The sequence below is a fragment of the Micromys minutus genome (assembly GCF_963924665.1).
Source record: "Micromys minutus genome assembly, chromosome: 16".
Classification (NCBI taxonomy): domain Eukaryota; kingdom Metazoa; phylum Chordata; class Mammalia; order Rodentia; family Muridae; genus Micromys; species Micromys minutus.
In genome coordinates, this window is record NC_137985.1 from 37,441,824 (window position 1) to 37,463,253 (window position 21,430).

Sequence of the window (21,430 nt, forward strand, 5' to 3'; positions counted from 1 at the left end):
CAAGAAAACCCAAAAAGAAACAAAAAGATTACATAGCCATTTAAAATTTTGTTTTGTTTGAGATGTCTCCGTGTGTGTGTATGTGTTTGTGTGTGTATACACTCATATATGGTTAGGTTTGAAACTTACCTTGTGGTTCAGGCTAGCCATGACCTTTTATTCTCTTACCTCAGCTTCCCATGTACTGCTATTACAGGAAATGTCTAGCAAGTTATGATTATATACATATATATATATATATTTTATTGTATGTGTAGGAGTATTTTGCCTGCAAGTATGTATGCGTAGTGCATGTATATAGGATACCCATAGGTCACAACAGGGTATTGTATCACCTAGAACTAGAGTTATAGTCACCATGGGAACTGAACCAGGGTCCTCTTTCCATGGGAAAGACCAGCAGGTGTTGTTAGCTTGTCTCTAACTCAATTTATAGCCCAGACTGGCCTTGAACTCGGACAATCTTTCTGCCTCAACTCACTAAGTGGCAGAATTATAACTGCAAGCCACCATATTCAGCTTTTATATTTTTTTAAAAAGAGCTTTCTCTTCAGAAAAATAGCAGCAGGTTAGTCAATGACTTTAGAATCATACCTGAAACAGCCGTGTAAATATATCAAATTCAAAAACAGAAATATAATCATTGCAGGTCAGATCAATAGTGGACTTCAGAGCCATGGCTTCCAGCCCAGAACTGATGGGATGCACTTCATGCAGGGCCTGTCGAAAGCTCTTCCAAGGGACTATGGTCCTGGGAGGGATGGGTGAGAAGGCACGGTGAGAACAGGCAACTGCAGGCATTACTATCACTAAACAACAGTAAGCAAGACACATGAGCTCCCAATATTAATAGCAATTCCTCACAGAAGCCAAGTTATATTTAGATTAAGAGCAGAAAGAAGGAAGTAAAGGATGTTTGTTAACTTCCTAATGAGTAACAGAGATGGCTTTCTACAATTCTCTGGCCAAAAATATCACATATTGATCCCTTTCTCATCTTCCTACAGCATTTGTTCTAACGTAGAATCACAAAGGAAGATGAGATCATGCCTTATTTTGACATGGTTTTACAACGGAGACCCTGGCCAGCCTTAACTTTCCATCTTCCTCCTTAGCTTTACCATGCTGAGAGGAGAGATGCAGATAACCACACTAAATTTTTCTTAGGGATAAGAGGCGTCTATGTAGGCGTGGCTAAGTCAGAACCATTCACCTGCACCTGCCTCCCAAGTACTAGATAAAGAATGACACACCACCTGGCTTTAACTAAGCTTTGAAAAGCACATCGGTCCTTATTTTGATTAATAATAATTTTATTTTATTTTTTGTGGTGCTGGGAATTGAACCAAGGTTTTATGCTTGTGAGACAAGCAGTATAATCCTTATAATTTCAGCTTAAACATTAGTGGGTGTTTTGTTTGTTTGTTTGTTTGCTTGTGTTTGGGGAGAAAGTTGGCCAGGAACTCTTGTGTTGCTGCCTGGACTCAAAACATCCTCCTGCCTCTGCTTCCCAAGTGCTGGAATTATAGAAGTGAACTACCATGCCTTGCTAAGGATTAACTTTTTTTTATTAGTAGTTTTTTTTTTTTTTTCCCCCACTGCTAGAAACTGAACTGAGGGTCTGGATTCTAGACAAGTGCTGTATAGAACTATTACCAACTCTTACCAGCACTCGGGAGGTGGAAGCAGGCCAGGGTTCCAGGCCAGCCTGGTCTACAAAGCAAGTTCTAGGACAAACCAGTACCACACACAAAGAAACTCTGCCTTGTAAAGTATCAAAGAAAGAGGAATATAAATGTCTGCAAAGCAATTAGGCAATACTTACTGTGGGGGATGCAGGGGGAGGGGGAGAACAGGTAAAAGGTAAAACTCCACAACTTACCAATAACATTTTAGCTATGTAATTAAGGAGAGACTCTAGGGCTGGAGAGATGGCTCAGTGGATGAAAGCACTGACTGATCTTCCAGAGGTCCTGAGTTCAAATCCCAGCAACCACATGGTGACTCACAACCATCTGTGCTAAGATCTGATGCCCTGGTGTGTCTGACAACAGAGACAGTGTACTAATATATAATAAATGAATAAATTTTAAAAAGGAGAGACTCTAGTTTACAAAAATAATTATATCACTGCTCACTGTTTGAAACAGCAAATAATTTGAAATGTAGGACCAAAGAGGTGACTCAGTGTTAGTATCAGTTACTACTCTTCCCTAAGACACAAGTTCAATTCACCATCTGTAATGGGATCTGATGCCCTCTTCTGGTGTGTCTGAAGACAGCAACAGTGTGCTCATATAAATAAATCTTTAAAAAAAGTTAAAAAAAAAATTTAAACCAATAATTTGAAATGTAAATGGCCACTAACAGATTTGACAGGGAGAGAAAAGGAAGAATCTCAATTGAAGAACACGGACTATCTAAACTGAAGTTTTGTTTGTTTAAAGATTGGAGAAAGCAGGACATCCAGAGGCCTGCCCACCATGTGGCGGCTCACAGTTGGAGCTACTGCAATGTGCAAGTATGTAGTGGAAAGATGAGAGAGAGAGAAGCAGAAGGGCTTGAGCACTAAAAAAGAGGTGGTACTGGAGATGGGGGAGGGGAGTTGGAAGGGATGTTGGGGAGGGTGGAGAGGAACAACCTGATGTGAATAGCCTGCCATGAGGCCATGGTAAAGTGCTAGCACATGCTGATGCTGACAGCCATGTTTGGGTCTGTGGCCATGTAGCAGCAGGGTTCTTTGTCAATGTCCATGGCTCATATTTCCACCAAAAGCATGCAGATAGTCCTGCTCTGGGCTGTCGCCTGGGGCCCTGTTGACTTCCAAGGGCTATAAAGAGCTGGCCACACCTCTCACTGGCTGCAGTACTATGGCCAGGTTGCATAGTAGAGCTGGCCTTGGTGGAGGGGGTGAGGGTGAGTCAGCCTTTCGCAGCCTAGGCAGTAGGACTAGCCCTAGGTCTCGAGAGCTGGCCTTGTAGCACTCAGGACAGTGGGTCCTATACCTTGCCTGGGCAGCACAGAGGAGTTGGCACTAGTAGCAGAAGCATCGGGCATGAGCTTGGGAGAGGCTCCCCCCCCCACCTTCACCCCTCAACAGAAGCACTCCGAAAAGTGGGCCCCATACCTTGCCTGAGTAACACAGTAGAAGTGGCCATGATGTCATGGGATGAGCTGGTCCTGCCCCTTGCCATCAGCAGCAGTGAAAGAGTCCTAGTGGTATGAATGTGTGCAGGGAAGCTGAGGCCTAACTAACTCAGCTACTACCCATGCTCAGGACTTTGGGATGCCCACCCCAAAATCCACCCCACCTATGAACTGCTGGAGCACATGAGGGGCCATTCCTGTCTATCCAGAGCTGCAGGATCCACACACCACAAGACAGCACTAGGACAGTGGAGAGGAGTATCAGTAAGGATCCAGTGTTAGTAGTGGAGCAGAGGCCAGAGGCCTCAAGCAGACCAATGAACACCTGCAAGGAAAGATGTGTGAACAAAAGGGTATACGGTGTGACACACTGCAGCTCCCACAATCAGATTTTTTTTTTTTTTTTTGGAGGGGGAGGGAGGTAGGGAGGAAACAAAGAGACTGGAAGATGAGTGGGATTAGGGTGTATTCTGTGAAATTCATAAAGAATCAATGAAGAATTTAAAATAAAAAGACTGGAGAAAGCTGGGCATGGTGGCGCACACCTTTGATCCCAGCACTCGGGATGCAGAGGCAGGTGGATCTCTGAGTTTAAAGCCAGATTGGTCTACAGAGCAAGTTCTAGGACAGTCAGGGTTACACAGAGAAACCCTGGCTCAATGAGATGGGAGAAACACATGTCCCTAGCAAAGGTAGAAGTAAACACTGCATGGCTTCCCTAAAGCCTTCTCATATTCTGTTTTGTTTTTACAGGTTTTTGGTTGTTGGTTTTGTTTTTGTTGTGTTTTTTTTGGAAACAGGATCTGTGTATCCTGGCTGTCCTAGCTTTGTATGCCTCTGTCTCAAGAGTGCTGGGCTTAAAGGTGTGCACCATCACCACCGTCTGGCAGCTTTCCCATGTTTTAAATATTTTTATTTCTTTATTTTTTGAGAGAGGGGGTGTCTCATGTTGCTGAGGATAGTTAATCCTCATCTCCCTAACTTCACTTCCCAAGTACAGGGATCACAGCCCTGCACCATCATCCTTAGCTTTTTATTTTATTTTAAATTAGCCAGATGTGCTGGTGCATTCCTTTAATCCTAGCATTTGGGATCAAAGTTGGATTTCTGTGAACTTAAGGCCAGCCTGGTCTACAAATGCAGTTGAGACAGCCTGAGCTGCCCTATCTTGAATAACAACAAATAATAATTAAAAAAATATTGTTACTGTTGTTGGTGGTGGGTATTTATGTGTGAGCACAGACTGTAAGTGCCAGGGCACTCCTGTAGATGGCAGCTCTGTGAAATCAATGCTCTCCTCCATCTTTACAGGGGTTCTGGGGTCAAACTCAGATGTAAGCTTTGTGTGGAAAGCACTTTACCTGCTGAGCCATCTTGCTGACACACTGTATTTTAAATAGTCCATAATTTAAAATTCTCAACAAATGTCTCCTAATATGACCTTTAGCTTTTCATAGTTAAGGTTCATCATTTAGAGACTTACTTTTCCCCAAAAGCTTTTCTCCAAAATTCTGCAGCGTCTGCTTTAGTAATCCGAAAAGTGTCTCCTTGGAAGAGTCCACTTGGAAAGATGCCTTTCAGTTCTGCCAGCATGTGGCTGAAGATCAGGGATAATTTGGTTAGGTTTCGCCTACAAGTGATCAAAGTACAATAATTAAAATGTAAAATTATTGACATTCCTTTAGTGCACTGAATTCACCACACAAAGTAACCTAACACGAACGTGAAAATAAATTTATTTGTCAATAACACTCGGAAATACTCCAACCAGGAGAGGGAGAACCGTGTTTGTGACAATAGCTATCGCTCTTTATGAAAGGGGGGGAGGGTTCAAGAATTATTTTGCTCTAGCAAGAAATGAAAGATGAAAATGATGTCTTCCATCTCTCTCCATTCAAATAAATGTCATATAGCAAATAAGAAGCTCCACAGTCAGCTCTCTGAGCCTACGCTAAGAAGGACAGATTTACTTTTAGGGTGAAAGTTAGACGATACACCAAACAAACATAAAAAATTTGCATAGCCATAACTACACAATTAGGAAATGTTCTTTAGATTAAAAAATGCATTTATTAGGTAATACATTTAAGATGAAAATGCTATCAATAATAGCTATTTAAATCTACAAACCTACAAATATAATATTCACTAAACCAGACTTTGTGAAAACTGTCCAAACCCTTTGAGATATTCCCAAGTATTTGCTATCTGCTCCTTCTCATTCTCTACAGTCTCTTTCTTTGTAATATCAATACTTTGAAAACTACCTTGAAGAGGGCTGGAACAGTTAAGAGATCAGAAGCACATACTGCTCTTGCTTTGAGTTTGAATCCCAACACCCACACCTGACAGCTTACAACCACCTGTAATTCCAGTTTTAAAGGAATCCAATGTCTAGCTTCTGCTGGCACTGGCACATGCATACACAAACAAAATCTTTAAAAACCATAAAATATGGACATGCCCTACAAATCCCTTATTTGGGGTTTGATAGCTTTCCAACTGTTCACCTTACTTCTCCACCAACAGCAACACTTGAAAACAAAGCCATCAGATTAATGTTCCTTCTCCAATCTGTTCTTTCTTCACGCCCCTATTCTGTACTTAATGATGGCATGCATCTCCTATGTACCACAAACTCAAACATTTTGGTTCTTCCATTTCCTTACTCTCCTAACTGCTTTGTCAAGTTTGAAGACACTATGTTGTCAATTCTCCTTGAATTGTGTTATTATTCTAATATAAATTCTTTGCTACTTTTAGTCCTATGCAAATCCAATCTTACCCTTTTAAAAAATTCATTTTTATTAAATTTAAACAAAAAATTTTTGAGACAGGGTTTCTCTTTATAGCTCTGCATGTCCTGGAACTTGCTCTGTAGACCAGGCTGACCTTAGAGATCTGCTTCCCTCTGCCTCCAGAGTGCTGAAATTAAAGGTGTGTGCTATCATGATCAATTTCATTTTTATTTTAGCTTTAAAAAATTATGTATAGGCTGTTCAACAGAGGTGGTAGGTCTCAAAGGCCTCTCTAAATGGTGACGTTCAAGCTAAACCTGAGGGAACATGTTGGTATCTTCTGCTCTCCAAATTAATTTTTCCACTAAAAATCTGCCAGGTATAGCACTGTGAAGCATAAGAAACAACAGTACGTACCAACATAATAATGGGCAGAAAGCTTTTATAAGTCTATGAAGTAAGCCACAAGACGAGGAAAGCTACCGACCGCAAGGATGGAATGGCATCAGCTACCTGAAGATTAGCTCAAAGCGCTGACTAAAATACTTAGTCAAAATCAATTTAGGACATTTTCCTACTTAAAAATGCAGCCCCTCTCCCCAAGCCAGCAAACATTTCTTAAAAACACCAGATATATACCACAATTGTACTTCTCAAGAGGAAACAGTAAATCTCAAAAACCCATGGGTCAGAGTTTTCTAAGAGTTCTGATCTGGAATTACACCCAATAACACTTTAAAGCTTTAGACTTGTGGCTCAGTGTCTGCAGTGTTATTTTTAGCAGAATCTAACACGGATACAGAGCAATGAAGCATGACAGCTTATGTGGGCATATGGATAGGTAAGCAGTACTTGTCAAAGTCCTGTCAGAGGTTATCAGTTCCCACACTCGATCCTTATTCAGACCAGCAGAGAACACAACCACTTCATCTTCTGCAGTATGCTGAAGATGGAACTGTTCGTTGCAAACTCTCAATAGCTGCAAGAAGTATAGTCTTTCTTCTGTAGCAGAATTAAAGGAGGGTCATTCTGTACTTCTTTTAGCTCTAACCATCCACATCTAAGGAACTGCACACTGACTCTGTAGCCTTCAACTTCCCCAATCCATTCTCTTCACTTCTTACTACTTCCCCAGGATAAACTGTGATTCTAAATGCAGAATCAGTTTTGCTTTGTCCATGCTAAGGATCTAACCCAGGGCCTTGTACCTGCAGGGGGAGCATCCTGCTACTGAACTACATACCCAGCCCAGTATCGATATTTTTTGCATGGGAGGGAAGTGGTTGTGAGAGGTCTATCCTGGCTGGCTGGTCAGGTATTCACTATGTATCAGAAACTGGTGTTTTGTTTGAGACATTAGCCTTGACTATCCTGGAACTCACTATGCAGACCAGTGAACTCACTATGTTGTCCTTGAATTCAGAGAGATCTTCCTACCTCTGCCTGGGATTATAGGTGTAGGATACCACCCGAGCAGGTCTTAAATAAACAGCAACCCTCATGCCTCAGGCTCCCTGAATTAGATTTAAAGTAGCAATTATATTGTGTATAATTTCATCTAATAAAGAACATTGCTAATAAAACAAAAGTGCATTAAAAATTAAATGGGTAATTATAGTTCCTATTTGCTCTTTGGAAGTGAAAATATGAGGCTGGGGAGGTGGTTTAGCATGTTAAAATCACTTGTCTTGTAAGTATGAGGACCTGAGTTCAAATCCCCAGATCCCATGTAAAAAACTGGACATGATAGTACACTAGGCTAACACTAGTGCTGTGGGAAGAGCAGAGACAGGAAGTTCACTGGTCACCAGCCTCACTCCAGACTCAGAGTAAAGTCTGTCTCAAAAGAACAGGGTGGAGAGTGCTAAAAATAGACAATCCTCAGAAAAAGTATGTGTTGGGTCAGCATGCACGCCTTTAATCCCAGCATTTGGGAGACAGTGGCAAGTGGATCTCTTGAGTTTGAGGCCAGCCTGGTCCACAGAGAGCTCCAGGACAGCAGGGCTACACAGAAAACCCTGCCCCGAATCCCCCCACCCCCAACAACAACAACAACAGATACATACTAAATAGGCAGAGGCAAGCAGATCCTAGGCCTTCAAGGATGAGACCCTGTCCCCTTAAAAATATGAGTAGTAACACTCCTGTTAGTAAAAATGCCTCATCCCTCAGAAATCTCAAGAAGAAAAAGATGGCCTGAGAGGTGAGCAGAAAAGTCCTCCATGGGATCTTCGATGACCTCTAAGCAGTGAGAGCAGGACAGTGACCGAGAGTCAAGGCTGCAGTTCCGTGAAACTCCTTTGATAGTGATAAATTTCCAAATGACAAGGATGCTCGGTCACATTTATAGTAACAGTCAAGAAGACCAGGGTGGAAATATCTTTCCTGTCCTATTAACATACAGTGCCCCTGGGCAGTCACTAAACCTCTGTGGGCCTGACATCAGAAGTGATCAAAGGAAGCACAAATACTCCCATCAGTGTGGATATATACTGTTCTATTCAAGTTGAAAGTGAGAGAGTAGTCTCAAGTCGAACAGTTTAATTTCCTAAGACTGAAGAAACACAAAAGTTCACCAGTTTTTAAACATGTATGTCTGAGGACCAGAAGCTACATCAAGAAATGGTGGGACTGGAGAGATAGCTCAGAGCTGGAGAGCATTGATTGCTCTTCCAGAGGTCTAGAGTTCAAATCCCAGCAATCACATGGTGGCTCACAACCATCTGTAACGAGATCTGATGCCCTCTTCTGGTGTGTCCAAAGACAGCTACAGTGTACTGATATGTAATAAATAAATCAATAAATCTTGAAAGAAATGATTTGGGGCTGGGGAGATAGATGTGCAGATGAGAAAGCACTTTCTGTGTAAGAGTAATAAGGACATGAGGTTGAAACCCCAGAATTCACAAAAGGCTGGTTGACTATTCGCAATCTCAGTGCTCCTCCACTCCTAAGGCAATGTTAGGAGACAGGAGAGCAGAGGTTCCAGCCAGCAGTAGCAAACAACAGAGACCACGTCTCAAACAAGTAGAATGTTAAGACAGACCTCCAAGCCTACTATGCAAAAGCACATGTGTACACACATACAACACACACACACACACACACACACACACACACACACACACACAGAGAGAGAGAGAGAGAGAGAGAGAGAGAGAGAGAGTGTGTGTTTAAAATGTATTATTTGTAAAGGTATATATATATATTTTGCCTGTCAACAATATAAATGAACTAACATCTTATGTTATTTATATAAATAATTAGATGGATTCTACCTGAGGCCAGAAAAATTAAATCAAGTACTGTCATCCACATTAGGCATTTGCTAAACCCGAGAACCTAAGAAACAGCATGCTTAGAGAATTTTATGATTTCTTTTTTTTTTTAAGTCCAAATTTTATCCCCCTCCCATCCACCCTAACTGTTCCACATCCCATACCTCCTCCCCATCTCAATGAGGATGTCCCCCCTCCCACCCACCCCCACCCACACTCATCCTAACCCCACCCCCCACCAGACCTCCCCACTCCCTGGGGCCTCTAGTCTCTTACCTCCCAGGTCTCTGGTACAAATTTTATTTCTAAAAATGTAAGACACTAAAAATTGCCATAATCACTTCAAATTAGATTCATCTGAAAATGATTCGAAAATTTAAAGAGGTTAATTTTTGTATTAGAACTGGCAGGGGCCCAGCATAGTGAGGCAAAAGCATCTCCTGTAGGAAGACCTAATTGAGGACTGCCTGAGAGACCTAGAATTGTTGGTACAGACAATGCCAGCCAATTGGGAACTACTATTTAGAAAGGATGTTTTTCTTGTGACCAATGGGGGCGCAGGAGGAGGGCATTAAAGGAGTTCACAGTTCCTTGCCAGTTCACGGAATCTTTGTTGACAGTGCCTGCACACCACCAACCCCCAAACCCTGAGGGTGGTGAGTAGTCCAGGGCAAAGGCAACATCTGGCGCCCCGCAAGGTCACATCTACTTTTGTGGCTGCTTTCGAACTTCTTTTTGTGGGGACTCATTTTTGCCAGTTGTTGCAAGAACTGTGCTAGAGGTTCGACCTGAGCAGCTGTCATGGCCCTTTTGGTTGCTTCTTCGGTGAGTTGGCACCTTAGTACTTTTTAAGTTGTGGGCCTCTCAAAGGTGAGCGCTTGAACCTCACTTCTATCTTCATTGTCTTTTCTGTCTGTCCGTTCCAGTGACCTCGGTTTTAGTCCCTGTTCAGTTCGAGGGTTAGAGTGCAGCAGCCATCTTTTCTTTCTTCTTTGTCTTTGTCTAGGTGAGCATGAAGGGGCTTTTTTTTTTTTTTTTTTTTTTTTGGGTCTTTGTTCGATTATTTTCACTTTTGGTCTGGATTCATCCTGGTACCTGACATAGGGGCTGTTTTCCCAGGTGGTGGTACCAGGGATTGATGCCTTTTCCATACTGGGTATACCATCCAGGCAGGTCTTTGCGCTACATCTGAGGGAGTCCCTGCCTAACACATGGTGACTTTCGTTGCCTCTTCTATCATATTTGTCATATCTGTTTGTCATTTGTTTCTTTTGTGCTTGTCATCATGGGTTTTCTCTTCTCCAACACCGAGGAACCCCAGATTAGAGTTCTGAAAACCCTTCTGGTTACTTGTGGTCTCAAGGTTAAGACTCACGATCTGGACAAATTTTGGGAGGAGGTTGCTATTTTGGCCCCCTGGATATTCCCGGAGAACATGTGGGACAACCCCTAACCTCTGGGTGCTTGTTCTCGTCTTCGTCTGCAAGCTAAGGTACAGTGTGGGATTACCCCTCCCTTGTTCTTTGTACCCATCCTCCTTGTAGTCATCACCAATCTTAAGAATTTTCCCCAGAGGAAGTGGTGGCTGCCGATAACAAACACCTTTCCATTACTGACCCCCCACCTCCACCCAGTCCCAGTTTTATATGTAAACAGGTTGATTTTAGCAATGAGGAGATGAGGGAGCCAACGCTCCAGCCCTCCAGCCTTCAGGCTCCAAGCTGGCCTCTAGTGACCGCCGAAAGGCAAAGTCCCCCTAAATCACACCAGGGATAAGCTGGAGGACCTCCAATGGGGCAGGAGCAGAAGGGCTAGTGAGTGAGGGATCTGGGATAGTGGCACTTTGGTGGAGAACAAGAACACTCAGCTGGTGGTGACTGCCCATGATGTAGACCCCATTGAGCTGGTGGTTTTCCTGCCTGCCCTGTGCTGAAAGATGGGGTGCCCTACTGCATCATCAAGGGAAAGGCCAGCCTAGGGTGCCTGGACCACAGGAAGAGATACACCACTGCTACCCTCACACAGGTTAACTTGGAAGGCAATGGTGAAAGCTATTAAGTCCAATAAATGAGAACCACCACTACTAAGGAGGTACCGCCCTGGTCCTAAGTCTGTGGCTCTCACTGCCAAGCTGGAAAGGGCAAAGGCTAAAGAACTCATCACTAAACTGGGTTAAATGTACACTGCTAAGTTTTCTGTACATAAATATATACAAAAACAAAAACCCTGTGATATTGGAGCCAGAAAGATGACTCACCAGATAAAGGTATTTTGTCCTTTATAATGCCCTGGGTCACATATTAGAAACACCTGACTTCCAAAAGTTGTCCTCTAATCTCTCCACAACAGTTGTGGCAAGCATATACCCCACAACACAAAGTAAATATGTGTAAAAATTTTTAAAGCGCTTATAATTGGAAGCTTTCATTAATAAATATGGGAGGTCTTCAGGCTACTTTAACAAAAAGGTTGGAGACCCACTTGGGTAATGGTCTTTAGAAGTCCAGTGACCAGTGCCTGTAAGTCCTTCATGCCCGGTGCTGATTCAAGTGATGACTATAGTTCCACTGTTAAATTCCAAAGCCTTTTGCATGCAACACTAGTGCCATCCAAGAATGCCCAGCTAAGAACACACTGAGAAAAGTCAAACCTCAGTAACAGCATCCTCTGCTCAGCCCACACTAACCAACGTTAAAAATAGATGCCACGAAACTTCTTTCAACAGGAAGACTATTTAGTACTGCTAACTCTCAACTAAAGTTGTTCTTTTAAAAGAGAGAGCCTGGAGTCATGGCACACATCTGTTATAACAGCACGTGTTAAAACAGGAAGGTCCCTACTTCAAAAGCAGCCAGTATGAGTTATACAGCAAAACTATATCCAAACCTATACAGACAGAGAAATACATAATATCAAATATGAAAGAGATTTTCAATCAATATATCTTAGAACATCAATGATTTTTCCCCATCAAGTATATATATGAGCTAGGCATGGTGGTACACTCCTTTAATTCCAGCACTTGAGGCAGAGGCAGATGGATCTCTTTGTTCCAGGCCAGCCAGGGCTACTTAGAGACCCTGTCTTGAAAAACAAAACAAAAAAGAATATATATAATACCATACTCATAGTCCACTTTATATGACACTCCCACCCCATAATATGGTAATTAAAGGGAACACTAACTAAATTTACCAAGGAAAGAAGGCAACAGCCCACACGAATCTACAGCAACCCATTCACACTTTATACTTCTATTGAATCAACCATATATGTGTATACACTAGGCAAGTCCTCTACAACTGAGCTAATACCCTAGCAGAATTAGTTATTTTTACTTTATGTATATGAATATTTTACCTGCTTGCGTGTGCACCATGTACATGCAATGCCTGAGTAAGTCAGGAGGAGGAGCAGGACCCCTTGGAACTAGAGTACCAGCTGCTAGTAGTGAACTGTGGGAACTGAATTTAGTTCCTATCCAAGAGCAGGAAGTGTTCTTACCCACTGAACCATCACTTCAGCTCCCAAATGAATCTTAAAATACACATCCTTTATCCTTGTCACATGCAACTCTGGTCAAGAGCCAACAAAAAATACTCATGGTCATATCCTAATTCACTTTTCTAAACATTACTCAATATTCTCCCAAAATATTCTCTACTTTCCAAGTCCTCTGCCTTTCATGGTGGTAGTATATCAACAATACATGTATCAATCACTTCATGGTCAACTTTTTCCTTTTTAATACTAGAGTTCTAACTAACTTAGAGAGGCTTGTGCATGAAAATACTCTACCACTGAGCTATGCCTTCTATGAGCTTGTAAGTGTCAAAGCTGATCTGTGTGATTCAAGAGCTGGAAATCTCTAGTACATCACGTATTTTTCCTTTCAATGACTATGGTTACAGAACCTTGCCTGTTCTTCAGTGTTCTCAGATCCCACCTCCTTGGGTAGGAAAAGAGAAAAGTCACTCATCCACATTTACTATCTATTCTTCTGAACAAACTATAACATCTTGTTTAGACTTATCAAGCTCTATCCCACCTTGCTCTGTGATAGCTGACTTCCTTCTACCATTTGGATGGCAGTTCCTCAGGGGCAGAAACAGAAAGTATGTCATACTTTGTATCTACATCTTACTTAGCTGTAAATTAGGTTTTACCAATCTGTAAATGGCCTGTTAATTTTGAAACAATCTTCAGGAAAGCTAAGAAGACAGCAGTTTCCATACACCTACCTCCCTCATCCACTTTGTTTCTTCCAGCACTCTACCATTTTTAATTAGACTATACAGCACTCAACAGTACAGCAATGCTTTTGAGCAAGTGCCCCCAATGAACCAACCAACCCAAGAAACCAGCTTTAGAATAGTACTGTTAATGAAGCCCTACATTTTTTTCTAGGTCATACTTTCCCACACCCAACTCTGGATACCATAAGCCACTGTCCTTTTATCTGCTGTGGTAGTTTCTTGAATCTTTAGTTGTTTTTTCATGACAGCGGTTCTCCAGAACTGGTCAGTTTTTTGTATAATGCCTTGAACATATCTGACGTGAGTGCTTCTTTTTCAACTAGGATTATGAATTCATGAAAAAAAAGCAGCAATGGGTGCCCTTTGACACATGTCACAGTATCTTGCCAAATATTACCAAAAAAGACTTACCTTTTCATAGGCATATTCTTTTCCTAATTCCTTTGCAACAAATTCATTTAAATTTTAAAATAATATTATACATTTGCATTAAAGCATAGGCCAGGTATATACATCTGCAATCCCAGTATTGAAGAAGCTGGGAAGGGAATCAAGAGTTTGAGGCCAGCATCATGGGCTGCATAGGAAGACCCTATCTCAAAACTCTTGGAGGTTAGTACCTTTGGATTTTTTTCTTTTTTCAGTATAGCTAGAAAACATAAAATAGTTCAAGAATCAAGACTTGTCTATAGCTGAAAGCCTATTAGCCCATAATATCAGTTACTGTTTCTCTGTACCAGCTTCTGAAGACCTTTTTTGTTTCGTTTTGTTTTTGTTTTTGAGACAGGGTTTCCCTGTGTACCGCTGGTCGCTGGTCGTCCTGGAATTTAGGATGGCTTTGAATTCAGATCCACCTGCCTCTGCCTCCTAAGTGCTAGGATTAAAGATATGTACCATCACTACCTCCACCTTAAGACTAATTCTGTGAACTAAGCAACACAGTTAAGCAATCTCCAAAACCTCCTTTCACAAAGGACAAATAAGAAAGTATCTTTTATGGCTACTAATGGCATGCACTTAAAATAAAAATACAGAGACAAAACAAATTATACTGAGTAGGAGACAGTTCTAGTTCAGTTATGATTAATTATTTAGCTCCTGAGAACCTAATATATTAAATATCAATTTCTATTTAAACACATGAGTTCCCTGCACAAGCACATAATAACTACCTCTACCAAGTTTTTCTGTCCCCAAAGATTGGGAAAGAATATGAAATTTCTAGATCAGTCTGAATCTAGGAGAATGAATCAAAGCCAGAGAAAATTTATCATCAAGGCCATCCCATCAATTTAGAGTAATGGGCCACACATATACTTTATAACCTTACAGAACTTAGGACGTTTTCTAGACTGGAAAGAGTGGATGGGATCTTTACAGACAAAGGAGTCCAAGTAAAGCAAATATTCCATTTGAACAGCCCAGGGAGGGGCTGGGCAGTATCATGCACATAACACAGCATACTCCTGGAAGCATGAGGAAACTGAAAGCTAAAGGATTATGGGATTTCACAAATGCAGTAGGGCATCCTTGACCTTTGACACTACAAAGTAAGATCTGCTGTAAATGACAGCCATATGCATATAAAGAGGTAATCACAAAGGCAGAGGGGTGACTCAGTGGAGTACTGCCAATGAAAGGTATGAGAACCATAAAATAACACACTGCAGAATTCAAGCAAGACTGAGGAGAGATGAGCCTAAATGAGACTTTGCAACTGAAAAGGGTATTCTCAACAACAAAACTATACCTTCCTCCATGCTAGGGCTCAGACACAACCTCTTGGCATGCTACACAAGTACTTCTACCTCTCCAGATAAAAGTTCATTTTTTTTTTTTTTAATTTAAGTGTGTGAGAGAGAAAAGAGAGAGAGTATATGCCATGTGTGCTTAGGTTCCCACAAGGAGCATAACTGGACATTGGAACCCTTGGAGCTGGAGTTACAAGTAGTTGTAAACAGCCAGACATGGGTACTGGGGACAGAACTCAGGTCCCCTGGAAGGGCTAGAAGCAAAAAAAGCTAATACTTTTAAAGGGTTTATTAGGTAGCAGAATTTATACCAAATTTTGACTGCCATTTAATAGATTAAAAACAACAATCAAAACACAACATTTCTCTCTCCCTCTCCCCCCCTCCCCCTCTCCCCCCCCCTCTCTCACACACACACACACATACACACACACACTCACACACACAAACCAGGCAGGAACAAGTTCAGGACAAGAGTCAATTTCAATATCGGATGATCATTACCACTGCATGGCACTAACACAATTAAGGAAGAAATCCTATGCCCATAGGAATCGGTGTTCGAATACAGAGATCTACATCCAAAGGTTCTCTCTTGGAAAGAGCTCTAAGATGTTAACATGTCAGTAACTCACAGGTAAACTTGGAATAAGATAACAAGAAATGTGTGAATATGTTGGTACTGCTAGAAACAGCTTAATGAGTCCATTTGCTTACGCTCTTAAACACAGTTACTAAACCCATTTACAATCCTTCCCACACACCTCTACATATCCATGTGTGCAAACACAAACATCACCAGTGACAGTTTTTTCTTTAGGTCTGTTTTGGTTCTGGTTTGTTTGGTTTATTTAAAGACAAAGAGTTCTTCAAAACTCTGGCTGTCCTAAAATTCATTCTGTAGATAAAGCTGGCCTTGAATTCAGAGATCTGCTGGCCTCTGCCTCTGGAGTGCTGGGATTAAAAGCATGTGCCACTACCACCGGGCTAGTGACAGTTTTTCAAAGAAATTTATACCAAATAGTCCCTCAAAAGCTAATTTTCATTTTTTAAATTTATTTTTATCTTATATGGGTGTTTTGCCTACACATTATCTGTGTATCATGTGAATGCTTGGGGCCTGAGAAGGCCAGAAAAGTGTGTCATATCTTCTGAAACTAGAGTTACAGGTGGTTGTGAGCCACAATATAGGTATTGGGGATGAACCCCAGTCCTCTAGAAGTGCAACCAGTACTACTAATTATTGAGCCATCTTTCCAGCCATCTTTTCTTATGGGGACAAGTCTATTTTTATCTTGTATGAAGTTTGTTCATAAATACAAAAGTGATTAATTTTATTACTTGCATAATCATAGTATATGAAACAAAGAAGCATGAATATATTCTCTTCAGAGCCAGGCATAGTAGCCTACACTTTTAATCCCAGCACTTGGGAGGCAGAAGCAGGTAGATCTTGATGAGTTCGAGGTCAGCCTAGTTTACAGAGTAAATCCAGGACAGCAGGGGTGGTTACTCAGAAACCCTGTCCCAAAAAACCAAAACAAAATTTATATTCAGGGACTTTGTCGGCACTATATGTATACTGTGTACTTATATACATGCAGGAAAAAAATCATAAACATAAAGTACATTTTTTAGATTGTGATTTTTATCTGTCAGTACAACGTTTTAAAAATGTCTGAATGCTTACAGGCACAGTGGAAGTAGCCTGGTAGTACAGCACTTGTCTAGGATGTATAAAGCCTTACGTTATATGCCTAGCACTGCCTAGAACCCAGTAAATCTAAAGTGGCTATTAATCACTAATCTAGTTGAGTAGTAAAAACACATTTTTTTTTGTGCAATAATGTGTTTGTGTGGAGGCTAAGTCAATAGTAGGTGCTCCTCCACAGGAGCTGTTCACCTTGTGTTTGAGACAGGGTCTTCTATTGGGACGTTACATTTGCCAACTCTGCTTGACTGGTATCCCCAGTACTGATCACAAATATGAGCTACCATACAAGGCTGTCTATACAGGTGCTAGATCAAACTTGGATCTTCATTGCTTATGTGGCAAGCATTCTACTGATTATCTCTTTAGTGTGCATGCACATACACACAAACGTATTTATCAGTATTATAAAACATATAATTATAAATTAGGTTTTATGCAAGAACATATTTTTTAGGTTTATGTGTTTTATTTGTTTTAAATTTATCTCTAGAGCAAGATGGCCTAAAACTCCCAGTGTAGCCAAAGATGATCTGATGTGTGTGTACCTTTTGTTTTTCAGCTGACAGATCAAACCTAAGGCTTTAGGTATGCTAGGCAAGCATTTCTCCACTAAGCTATATCAGACCAGCCCCGTCAAACACTTTAGCTTTATAAACATACTAATCCTCTATTACCCACCACCATCTATCTCATCCTAATTCCTGAATCTGCTTAAATGGTCTTATGCTTTCTATGTGCTTGGCAGTTAGCTAACTAGGTCCCCAATACTCCACTCACTACCACCACACACCAGAAGGAAGAGTTCCTCCTCAACAGACGCCCTAATGCAGTGACTAAAATTAAGCAGCTATTATTTAGCCTTATCTAGGAGAGCTAAGGCTACTGTCAGCAGGAACAGCAAGGGAAGGCGGTCTTCCTAGGATGCTATTCAGTCGTACTCACAGAGGCAAAGAGCAGGAGAAAAGAACTACATCATTATTATCTAGCCCACCTTAGCAGAGAAAACTGAAGACCTAACTAATTATTTTCGATAAATAATCAGAGAAAATACCATTAAAAACAACAATGATACAAGTCAAGGAACATAAAATCTAAATATTTACATTGCAACCACCCAGATACATTTTGTTGGACATTTGGCTGTAGGATTGTGTTTTGCATGTAAAAGGAATAGAGGCAAAGTTTACAGAAAAAAAGAAAGAAAGAAAGAAAAACCACCAGTGAAAGTTTGTTATTCAATTTAATACATACTGGACTTAAGCTTTCTGAAATTTTTTTCAAATTTGGTGCATAGCAAATAAATGAAAAGGTAGGCGGCGCTGCTACTAACTTTCCTGCTACTAGGCATCCTGGGGGCTTTGCATACCTCCTGGCTGGCAAGGGCTTTTTCTGTGACCAGCTTCTGAGCTGGCTCTTTAACACTCTCATTTAAATGCAGTTGTAGACCTCACAGGCATTATGAGTTCAGAGCAATTCTTAGCTGGCACAATTAGAGCAAAGTGAGTAGAAAAGACCTTTGCACATTCTACTTAACATTCGTTGCTCGCGTCTCTATAGTGCTCTGGTTTTATAGTCTCACTGGCGCTTGGAGAGCAGACAGTGTCTTCATAGTCTCCTCCCTGCTTCATCAAGCCTGCACTGTAACCACAAGTACCTTGACAGTTATGTGATTGCACATTCCTTTAGGAAAACACACTGCTCAATATGCTGTGTTAAGCAGAAATGCCTTTAAAAACTCCATTACAGCATGTTTTAACTTCTCCCGGTTTGTATACTTTAGTATTTAACCAGATGTTTCAAAGGTGTTGCCTGCTGGTGGTGGTGCACACCTTTTCACCTCAGCGCTTAGAAGACAGGCAGGCAGATCTCTCAAAGTTTGAAACCAGCCTGGTCTAGTCTATATAGTAGGTTCCAGGCTATGTAAAAAAACCCTGCCTCCCAAACAGACAAACAAAAAAACCAAAAGAACAAAAAGGAAAAAGAGAGCCAGGCAATAGTGCCCCATGCCTTTAAACCCATCAGAGACAAGTAGATCTCTGGAGTTTGAGGGCAGCCTGATCTACAGAGTGAGTTCCAGGGCAGCTAGAGCTACACAAAGAAATCCTGTCTCAAAAACCCAAATAAAAAAAAAGAAATAAAGAAGAGGAGGAATAGAGTGGGGCTAGAGAGATGGCTCAGTAGTTAGGAGCACTGGCTGTTCTTCCAGAAAACTCAGGTTCAATTCCCAGCACCCACATGGCAGCTCATGATCACAACTGTATCTCCAGTTCCAAGGGATCCTCATTCAGACATGCCCACAGGCAAAACACCAATGCACATAAAATAAAAATAATAAAATGTTTTTCTTAAGGCTCAACATTAAAAGTGAGCAACATTTGGAGTTCATGTACATGGAGGTTATATACAGGGAAGTACTTGGAACATAAAATGATTCAATCCAGGGCCTGGAGAAATGGCTCAGCATGTAACAATACTTGTGGTGAAAGCCTGGCAAGCTCAATCTCAATGTAAAGGTAGAAAGAAAAAGCTGATTCCACAAAGCTATCCTCCAATTTCTCACAAGTGTTAAAGCATATCTTCATATTGCATGATGCAGTAATAATACAAATTTAAACCACTGAGCCTTTTTATGTATTTATTACTTTATATATATGGATGTTTCACCTGCATATATGTTTATGCACCATATGCATACCTGGTGCCTTCAGAGGCCAGAAAAATGCACTGGGTTCCTTGAAATTACAGATAGCTGTGAGCCACCATGTGTGTGCTGCTAATAAAACTCAGGTCCTTTCAAAGAGCAGCCAGTATTCATAAACCACTAAACCATGTATCTCTCTAGCCTCAGAAATGAAAATGCAAATGGGCAGATTAACAGCAAATACTTTAGAACAGTGGTTTTCAACCTTCCTAACACTGTGACTCTTTAATACATTTCTTCATATTCCCCAACCATAAAATTATTTTCTTGATTCTTCATAATTGTAATTTTGGGGCTGGAGAGATGGCTCAGTGGCTAAAAACACTGGCTGCTCTTCCAAAGGTCCTAAATTAAAATCCCAGCAACCACATGGTGGCTCACAACCATCTGTAATGAGATCTGATGCCCTCTTCTGGTGTGTCTGAAGACAGCTACAGTGTACTTATATATAATAAATAAATAATTTTATAAAAAATAACTAATTTTGATACTGTTATGATTTATAATGTAAAGATCTGATATGTGACCCTTGTGAAAGGGCCCCCGACCCACAGGTTGAGAATCACTGCTTTAGTGGAAACCAACAATAAGCTGAAGAGAGTAACAGAAGCCATCTAAAATAAAACACTGGGGAGGGGATATAGTAGCAGTGGTCAGTAGAACATTCAGCAGCCAAATATTCATGCAAGCAGTCTCCTGAAGAAGAAATAGGAGAGACAAGAGCTTTCCTATGTGTGATAAAAACTGAAATCTCAACAACAATCAAGGCAGCTACCACAAGATGTTATACTAATAAAAATCTAATCTTTGGGCTAAGAAGAGAGATCAGTGCTGGTAAAAGCACCTGCCACCAAGCTTAACCAACTGAGAGTTTGACCCTTCTGACCCATATGACGAAAAAGATAAAACCTACTCCTTCAGCTGTCCTTCTCACCCCCACATGTGTGTCATGACATACATGTGCAAACATACATTAATTTTTAGAAGTATACGAATACAATAGTTCTCAAGACCCTTTCAAGCAATCTGAAATACTAAAATTACCTCTGTATTAATATTACACACATGACTTGCCTTTTCCACTCTAGTGACATCAGCATTCATGGCACCCAGGAAACAGTGGGTAAGTCTAAGCCTGCTTAGTCTTGACAAACTCAAGACAAGGCCCTAAATTATAGATGCAGTCAGCAGCTGTATTTCTTGTGATGACTTAAAATACAACCAAATACTGCTTGCTTGCACTTAAGAATTTCATAAACAGGGCCTTGCAAGATGGCTCAGTGATTAAAGGTGCTTGACTCAAACCTTGACAACCAAGGTCAATCCCTACAGCTCACTTAAGCCATGGCTCATGTACAGACACATACACATTATAAACACACACACACACACACACACACACACACACCACACACACACACACTTTTTTAATCTCCTTAATAAAGCAGAAGTCTTTAATAATTACCCCGGTTTAGACATTCTATGTGACACAAAGAGAAGAACACCAAGTTCTGTTGCAACATGGCCGACCTTAAGAAAGTACTGATGCAATGCAACAGTGACTCAAGCTTCTTTTAAAGGGCATTTTTTTCTTAAAACCATCTAAGCCATTTCCAGCACACAACATCAGCGACGTCAATGTCATATAACCATCACCACTATCCACTTCTCTAGACCTAGTATGCTACCTTCAAAACAACAAATTCTGCCACTTCTAGTCCTTCCTGCCACTAAAAGCCAGTCATGATCATCTTTCTGTGACTGAAAAGACACAGGCACATGTCCCCAGCCCCTCTCCAAAACACAAGAAAAATGTTCCCAATATTGAAAGACCCCCAAATTAGG

The 21,430-nt window shown here is 41.1% G+C and overlaps 1 protein-coding gene across 1 annotated transcript in view; it reads right to left on the reverse strand.

Moving 5' to 3' along the window:
• Window positions 1-21,430, reverse strand: part of CBL (Cbl proto-oncogene) — a gene marked incomplete at its 5' end in the record, with an annotated part of 71,541 nt that overhangs the window by 17,614 nt on the left and 32,497 nt on the right. The window contains 2 exons of the mRNA XM_080930746.1: window positions 595-751; window positions 4,631-4,777. Of these exons, the coding sequence (XP_080786872.1) occupies window positions 595-751; window positions 4,631-4,777 (304 nt within the window). The remainder of the gene's footprint in view (window positions 1-594; window positions 752-4,630; window positions 4,778-21,430) is intronic.